At 52.0% G+C, this 8979-nt stretch overlaps 1 protein-coding gene across 5 annotated transcripts in view; it reads left to right on the plus strand.

The window, feature by feature from the left end:
• Positions 1–8979, plus strand: part of Wscd2 (WSC domain containing 2) — an 88562-nt gene that overhangs the window by 66597 nt on the left and 12986 nt on the right. For all 5 annotated transcript variants that reach the window (XM_021163700.2, XM_029478113.1, XM_029478112.1 and 2 more), the window contains exons 5-7: positions 2739–2860; positions 4329–4503; positions 6159–6323. In XM_021163700.2, the coding sequence (XP_021019359.1) occupies positions 2739–2860; positions 4329–4503; positions 6159–6323 (462 nt within the window). The remainder of the gene's footprint in view (positions 1–2738; positions 2861–4328; positions 4504–6158; positions 6324–8979) is intronic.

Here is an 8979-nt window from a genome sequence, read left to right on the forward strand (position 1 = left end):
TTTCTGAGGTCAGTTTGTTTCTGGGAACAGCTGGGACAGAGTGCGGCATCACTGCCAAGAGCAGGTTCTTAGTTTACCGTACAACTTCCTCAACAAGTTTGCCTCTTGTGGGCTTTGGGGGCTTGCTTTGTTCTATAGTCCAGGCTGGCCTCGCATTCACTATACAGCCAAAGATGACCTTGAACTTCTGATCTTGCTGCCTCCACCTCCCAAGTACTGGGCTGCAGTCTTCGGTCCCCATGCCTGGTTTATTCTGTGCTGGTGATGGAACCAGGTTTCGTGCATGCTAGGCAAACTCCCTACCAACCAAGCCACATCATTAGACCTCTTACAGAGAGTTTTTAATGAAGTGGAACATGCTGGCATCTCTATGGTGCTCATCATGGTGTTGGCACACAGTAGGGGCTCTGCTGGCACCACCTGTCCCTGCTCCTGGGCTCAAGATTTAAGTTCTTTGTTGTAACTGTGCCTCTGGGAAGGTACAGTCTACTCAAGATCAGAGCAATAAAGGGCTAGGGGTAGAGCTCAGGGGTAGAGCGCTTGCCTGCTCTAAGGGCTGAGTTTGGTTCCCAGCAGTGTGCAAGGAAGTAAAGATCTGAGTTTTTAAATATGCTTCAGGAACCCTGCAACAAATCCCAGGGGCCATGTAACACTTTTCCTAGTTACATAAAAATGCATATTCATTGTGGAAAGGATTAAAGAAAAGTCTTGTCAGATGGGAGAAACAGAGGTACGCTCGCTCGCTCACCACCATCTTGGACCAGCCAGAGTTCTGAATTTCCCCTCCCAGAACTTTCAACTACAGGTTTGCCTTGGGCTCTGCTTCCCCAGAGCCAGCCTCAGATCATGGTTCCAGGAGGTGACTTCTCTTGGGGACCCAGCAGAGGGACCCTGGCTTTCTACTAAAAAAACTGTATTTCCAGGTTAAGGACTTTTTTAAAAAAAAAAAAGATTTATTTATTTTATGTATATGAGTACACTATAGCTGTACAGATGGTTGTGAGCCTTCATGCGGTTGTTGGGGATTGAATTTTTAGGACCTCTGCTCCCTCTGGTCTGCCCCGCTCACTTAGTCTCTGTTCACTCAGGCCCAGAGATTTATTTTTTATTATTATAAATAGGTACACCATAGCTGTCTTCAGACAAACCAGAAGAGGGCGTCAGATCTCATTACAGATGGTTGTGAACTGGGGTTTGAACTCTGGACCTTTGGAAGAGCAGTCAGTGTTCTTAACCACTGAGCCATCTCACCAGCCCCCAGGTTAAGGATCTTAAAGAGAGCCCCCCTCCCATCCCCTGACCAAACATCAGCTCTTGCAGTCCCTAGGTGTCGGTCTTGGGTCAGCAGAGATTTCTGAGGTCCAGGGATTGTTCCCTAAAGGCCATCACAGGGTCCGGGGGACCCTGGGAATGGAAGGATGGTACCCTGGGACTGCCGGGAGCTTTGCTTCCTGCAATCCTGCAGCACTGGTCCTCTGATGAGAATGTGGAAACCTCTGTATGCCGTGTTTCATGAATGAGGCACAGGGATGCTAAGAGAAAAGGGGGTACAGTGACCCATCTCAGTTACCTCTTGACATAGACGCTAGGGCAGAGGAGACTCCCCTGAAATACTGAGCTCGTTCACTAGGAACAGGCTCATTCTTTGCCTCGCTGCTTCAGCGTGCTGTGTGACCTCGGGTGAATTCTGCCTTCTCTGGTCCTCAGCCTTCTAGATCTTCCTTCTAGAAGGGGATGCATTGGAGTGCCTTAGTGACTGGCTGTGGTCCGAGTAGTCCCAGCAATGGCTGCCTCCTGACAGAAGAGCTAATGGATATGGTAATTGTTTAGTCCATGAGGCTGGGTGCCAACAGTCACGGTCCAGTTCTGGAGTCCTAGGGAATTCCTGGAGAGCTGCTGGTCTTCAGTCTACACTGAGATCCCAGAGAAGTCAATTCTAAGAATGGTGAGAGAATGCCTCAGTGGCAGGATAGATGAGCTTGCCAGTGAGAGTGGGGACAAGCAGGCAAGAGCGTTCCTCGACCAATGTCCTTTTAGGAGGGCTGATCCCAGAGGTGTGGTCCAGTGTCTTAGTCAGGGTTTCTATTGCTGCACAAAACGTCATGACCAAACAACCAAGTTGGGGAGGAAAGGGTTAATTCAGCTTACACTTCCATGTTGCTGTTCATCACCAAAGGAAGTCAGGACAGGAACTCACATAGGACAGGAACCTGGAGGCAGGAGCTGATGCAGAGGCCATGGAGGGATATTTCTTACTAGCTTGCATCCTTTGGCTTGCTCAGCTTGCTTGTTTATAGAACCCAGGGATGGCTCCACCCACAATGGGATTGCCCCACCACAACGGGATGGCCACACCCACAATGAATTGGCTCCACCCACAATGGGCCCTCCTCCCCTGAGGAGTATGAGGTTGAGGCTAGCTGATCAGTAATTGAGAAAACACCTTACAGCTGGATCTCACAGAGGCATTTCCTCAAGGGAGGCTCCTTTCTCTGTGACAACTCCAGCTTGTGTCAAGCTGACACAAAACCAGCCAGTGCAAGCAGATTTAGGGTGAATCGTCCCACCTCAAGTTGATTCAGTCAGGGAAACCCCTTGCAAGCTCGCCCAGCTACTTGAATGTAATTGGTTCCAGATGCAATCAGGTTGATGATGCTCAAGATTAGCCAGGTCTGATAGCTCGGTGCTCAAGATTAGCTGTAGCTGGGTCTGACAGCTGTTTCCCTCTGGCTCCTCAGATGGAAGTGCAGTGTTCAGGGGCTGCTTCCGCCGACCCAACAACCTCTCCCTGGCCTTGCCCATGTCAGCTGCCATGCCAAACATGTCTGTGGACAAGTGTGTAGACCTCTGCACAGAGAAGGTAAGCTGGGGCTGTTCATGGCCCTCAGGATTCGGGGGAGCAGGGTGGCTCACTCACAGATCGCGACCTGTGATGAGGCCATAGTATGTCATGGGGCATAGACCTATGACATAGTAGTGTGTCAGTTCGTGGATTCAAGGCAGTGGAGCCGCAGAGCAGGAGGAGTTGCCTGCTTGTGTCTAACGGTGAGGGTGTATGAGGTGAGGATAGCTGAGGCAGGATACTAAACTCGCCTGGTTAAGCGACATCATCAGTGGTAGCCCAGGGTGGCCCAGTGGGACCCCGCTGTGTGCCACCTTTCTCTCTGAAACTCCTGTAGAATATCTTAGAAAGAAGCAAGATCTGCGGGGATAGATCTCACTAGGTGCGAAGTATGATTTTCTCTCAAGTCTTCCTGTGCCCAGTGGGAAAGCTGGGCTATGTCTGCAGAGATAACGTGGCTCCTCAGAGGGCAAAGGAAACATCCTAAGGCAGCTCTGGTATGCCCACATGCACATCTCTGGCTTTTTGGTTTTAAAGGCACAGATTTGAGCCAGCAAGATGGCTCAGTGGGTAAGGAGGCTTGCCACCAGGTCTGAAGACCCAAGTTTGATTCCCAAGACCCACATGATAGGAGAAAACTGGTTTCTGCAAATTGTCCTCTGGCCTCTATGTGTGCAGTGTGGCATGCCTGTGGATGCTGGGTCAGTTGATAATATACAGCACAGGTCTTGACAGAGCTTCCCAGAACGTGCACTGTGTGGCATTGTCACGGGAAGGACAGAGCCATGATGGACAGAGACTTGCCCCTCTTGGCTCTCACAGGGGGAAAGTGCCAGCCCAGTCTGACACTCTATACCATGGCCCTAAATGAATCCGTTTTGCTGGAGAAGATGGCATTGACTGAAGGCTCACTCTCTCACAGGGGATAGGGACTGGGGAGAATTTACCAACACTGGCCACTTTGTATCGCTGGGGTTGGGCTCCAGCAAAACCTATGGACACCTGGATTCCAGGACACTCATGGGTCTTACTGAGCCAGCAAGGCTCTGCACATCCTCTGATTCCTTTACACCAGCTCTAGGCGACTTCTAACCCCCAGCTTGGTACTAAGGCTGTGTGAGGTGTTGCTATGGTGATCGCTGAGGGAAAGCAAAGGGTCCAGATGTTCAATCCCCACACAGTACTTTTTCTGCAATCTTTTTTTGACCTCACCATGGAGCCAGCAGATGGGGAGGGTGGGGACACTCTGTGGGTCTCCCTTTGCCACCTGGAAATGTGCTATGCGGGCGCTTGCTTCTCCATTGCCCTTCCTGGTTATGAATGCCAAGTCTCTCCTGAAGTCTTACTTCAGGTAAGGGAACAGATAAGCAAGCAACACAGAACCAGGATGGAGTAAAGCAGCCAGCGCTGGGTGGGTAAGGCCCGGGGAGGAGGTGGTTTTGGCTGCACTGGGACTGGGTGACTCTTCCTCTGCTCCCCTGGCCAGGAGTTCCCCCTGGCAGCCCTCGCTGGCACTGCCTGCCACTGTGGTTTTCCCACCACACGGTTCCCTCTTCACGACCGGGAGGATGAGCAACTGTGTGCCCAGAAGTGCAGTGCGGAGGAGTTCGAGAGCTGTGGGACCCCCAGCTACTTCATCGTGTACCAGACACAGGTCCAAGGTAAGGTGGGCCAGCTCGACTGACCCTCCTTCCCAGATGTGCCATGGCCAGTCAGTCCCTAAGCCAGCAGTGAGAAGCGAGTGGATGAGAGGGCCGAGGGATGGGCTGAACTTGCCTGGCCTGAGGGCTCCTGGGTGTGAGACAGAAGGGAGGTGCCTGAAGGAAGGTTTTAAGAAGCCCAGCAGAGCAGCATCTGTCCCTCAGTCCCTCACCACTGAGACGACTGTTTGCTGATAGCAGAAGCAGAGATGTTGGGTTGAGAGGGAGCACAGGGTCTCCTCTTCTCCAGCACAGACCCATCATGTGATCCTGGATAGCTCCTATCCCCTGTCCAGGCCTTAGTTCCTCCATGTGGGAAATGAAGCTGTGGATGTTTGGTTGGCCTTCAAGGTCCTTTTTGGCTTCAGAGTTCTGTCGATGTTCCTGAAGCAGCAGCTACTGCTGCTGCTGCTTCCTCCTCTTCTCCCTCCTCCTCCTCCTTTCCTCTGTCTGTCTCTCTGTCCTCTTCCCGTCTCTGTCTCCCTTCCCATCTCTGCCCCTTTGCCAGGGGAGCCCACACTGTTTATCCCTCTACTGCCTGAGGGGATGCCAGGATGACGGCAGTGGCTGGGGTGGTGAGGATGAGGCAGTGGTGATGAGGATAGAGGGGATTGGGAGGTGATGGTTGCAATTGTGTTTATTCGTTCAGTCAACGGGACGCAAGCCGAGATATATCTGGGAGGAGGGGATCTCAGTTGAGGGACATCCCCATCAGATTGCATGTAGACATGGGTGTGGGGTGCTATCTTTATTAATGACTGAGTGGGAGGCTCTAGCCCACTGAGGGTGGTGCCACCCACCCTTGGGCAAATGATCTTGGGTTGTATAGGAAAGCAAGCTGAGCAAGCCAGGAAACAGTTTCCTCCACAGTTCTGGCCTCTGCTCCTGCTTGAGTGCCCACCCTCACCTCCCTCGTCGTTGGCTGGAACTGGGATGTGTGGGCCAAAGAGGTGGTTCCTTTGGTTGGTGTTTTATCACAGCAGCAGAGAAGAAAACTGGGACGGTGGTGATGATGGTGGTGGTGGTGATTATGGTGGTGATGGTCTCCATGTGTCATTTATTAAGCACCTACTACATAATAAACCCTGGTTCTCCTGGTGGGAACCATACCATTAACAAGCAGTGTGCCTGATGCTCTTTACCAGGCTTAACCCATCTAACCCTCTAGTGGCATGATGGTATGCATGCTGTGATGATCAGTTTACAAATGGGTGACTAAACACAGAGAGGTTGATCAGTATGGCCAGAGCCACACAGCAAAATAGGGCCGAGTTGGGATCCAGGACTTTACTTCTTGCTGCAGCTTCTCAGCAGGATTTTGGACCCTCCACTCTGAGTGGTGTGTTCACTTCTGTTCCCTGCAGAGAGGAGACTGCAGTCCAAGGAGGTAGAGACACCCAGTTGTAAGTCAGGCAGAGTGAGGCAGTCGAGACTGTTGGTTCCACAGCATAGAAAACATGACACTGAGATGTTGCAAAGTAAAAAGAGATATTTGTACAGCTAGGCCAAACTTTAGAGTCTCCTCGACACCATAGTGCCTCTCCTCTTCCCGCTGTGACCGTGTCTCCAGGGCACACAGTGCTGACCCCTGTGTGTCGCCCCCTTCCCTCCCCCAGACAACCGCTGTATGGACAGACGGTTCCTCCCAGCCAAGTCTAAGAAGCTCATCGCTCTAGCCAGCTTCCCGGGCGCCGGCAACACATGGGCTCGCCACCTCATTGAGCTGGCCACCGGCTTCTACACCGGCAGCTACTACTTCGATGGCTCTCTGTACAACAAAGGTGAGGGGCGGGTGGAGTGAGGGAAATGGGTGCCATGTAGCATGCCTGGCCTCATCCGTCGTGCCTCATGTTGTCCTCTTCCCTCTTCTGACACAAACACACGCGCGAGCACTGCACACACACACATACACGCTCACATACACACTCTCACACACACTCACACAAATACTCACACTCATACACACTTACACTCATTCACACTCACACACACATACATTCACACACTTATACTCACACACACATAACACACTCTCACACACACCATGTGTCTCCTGTCTTGGTACCTCCCCTGAGCTTGCAGACTAACAGATACCCTTTAAGCACCTAATATGTGCTGGGCACCCCAGACACTGACGCACCATCAGCTCTATGCTATCGATAGAGGTATAATAGCTGTTTCCTTTGGGGCATTATTGAGCACCATTTACCAGGCATCTCACCTACAGCATTTGCTGCATGCCATGCGTTATTTGGATGCTCCTCACAGACATTCACCAGGCACCGTTACATCGGAAATGTGCTTCCCATGGGTGGTCTTCAAGATGCATTTATGGAACACGGACTTGTGTGGCAGGAATCTCAGCCACCCCCAGATACCATGTTGGGCTAGCGGTGACAGGTGCTGCCCTCTCCCAGCCCTAAAAAGTGGGGCAGAATAAGGGAAAATAACTGACCCCAAAGTCACAGTTTTTCTAGTGTCTGATTAGAGAGTGTGCCCAACTGTTTCCTAGTTCACCCTCACCCCCTTTTTACTCTTGGGCTTCTTACTGGGGAGCTAGAAATCAGGCTGGCCCTGGACAGGAAACACTCTCCTTGGTACGGGTTTTACATCTATGTGTGGACAACCCTTGTTTGTGGCTGTGGCAGTGTTTAGGGGAGGGACGCTTCTTGCCTGTGTGATCTTGGGCACACTACTGTACTTCTCTGGTCCTGTGATCATGTGCCTACTAAGGCTAACAGCATGTGCCTCGTGAGACTGATGCAGAAGTAGATGGGTTGGTGCATGGGACAAGTTCAGCACGTGGGAAATGGGCCCTCTGTTATGGCTCAGCTAAGGAGAAGATGGTCAGCAACTGTTCTCGGGACAGAAAGCAGGTGGGAGGCAGAGACCGAAGGGGAGTGGTGGGAGGGGAACAGGGTAGCTTGGGAGGTTGAAGCCAGCAGGGGTGTAGGGACAGGACAGTGGTGTAGGAGCTGGGCAGGGGTGTAGGGGCCGGGCAGGGGTATAGGAACAGGACAGGGGTCTAAGGGTCTGCAGGGGTGTAGGGGCAGGGATGTAGGAGCCAGCAGGGGTATAGGAGCAGGACAATGGTGTAGGGGCAGGGAAGGGGTGTAGGAGCCGGGCAGAGGTGTTAAGAGCTGGGCAGGGGTGTAGAGGCAGGCTTCCTAGTTTGCTTTCACTTTCTGTAATAGACACAGAGCAAAATCAGCTCAGGCAGGAAAGGGGCAGAGCTGATGCAGAGGCCATGGAGGGATGCTGCTTACTGGCTTGCTCCCCATGACTTGCTCAGCCTGCTTTCTTATAGAACCCAGGACCACCAGCCCGACCACACCCACAATGGGCAGGGGTGGGGCGGGAGCGGGGGCCCTCCCATATTAATCATTAATCAAGACAATACCCTACAGACCAAGTTGACAAAGGGAATCTGAGTTGAGGTTCCTTCTCCATGAGCGTCTCTAGTTTGTGTCACGTTTATGAAAACTAACCACGGGGCCTGTGCCTCCGGATCCCAGCTCCCTGTAATTTAGTTTGGATTTCTCATTTAATCAGCACTTACTAGGTGTGAGGTAGTGCCTACTATGTGTAAGGCTCCTATCAGGATTTGAACCCAAACCCTCAGCAGAACTGGAGCTGTGCTGTCGTTTTGAGCTGGTGGCTGGGAATGGGTCAGGCATTATGGGTAGGCTCATCTTCACGGCCCTGGCTACACAGGTTCCGCCCTCAGAGAAGGGACCCCTGGGATCACAGAGGCCAGGGACTAAAGGGTTTTCACCTCCTGTGTCAAGTTCAATGAACCCTGCTTTTCAGACACATTGAGAGGATTCTGAGGTTTGGCTCTCCCTCAGTGGCTTGAAAGAGGGGAGGTGAAGCAGCCACCCGGACGCCCAGTGCTGGCCCTCCTCCCAGCTCCCCTCCTGGCTTCGGAGAGTGATGGAGCCTTGCAGATGGGGTCTGGGCTCAGGTTCTCCCCCACCTTAGCCTCTTTATTTAGAACAGGAGAAGTCAGAGCACCAAACACAGGTTTCCCAAAAAACACAACCAGATAATAACAGGCAGGGAACTCGGACACACCTAACCTGTCATGTTGGAGCTATGAGGAGAGAGACAAGGGAAAACAGAATATTTTTCTGCAGCTCTGAGGCCAGGGCTTGGAGCATTTGTCCAGCAGCTCTTTGGTGAGGGTCACATGCTCCCCAGATAAGTAGATAACTGATTCAGAAAAGTGATATTTCAAATTTCCATGTCTGTGTAGTGGAACTGATGGGTCTATTAGAAAACAGGGGTGTGTTATCCGGGGGTGGTGGCGCATGCCTTTAATCCTAGCACTTGGGGAAGCAGAGACAGGCAGATTTCTGAGTTCAAGGCCAACCTGGTCTACAAAGTGAGTTCCAGGACAGCCAGAGCTATACAGAGAAACCCTGTCTCAAAAAAAAA

Source organism: Mus caroli, chromosome 5 (assembly GCF_900094665.2).
Source record: "Mus caroli chromosome 5, CAROLI_EIJ_v1.1, whole genome shotgun sequence".
Classification (NCBI taxonomy): Eukaryota; Metazoa; Chordata; class Mammalia; order Rodentia; family Muridae; genus Mus; species Mus caroli.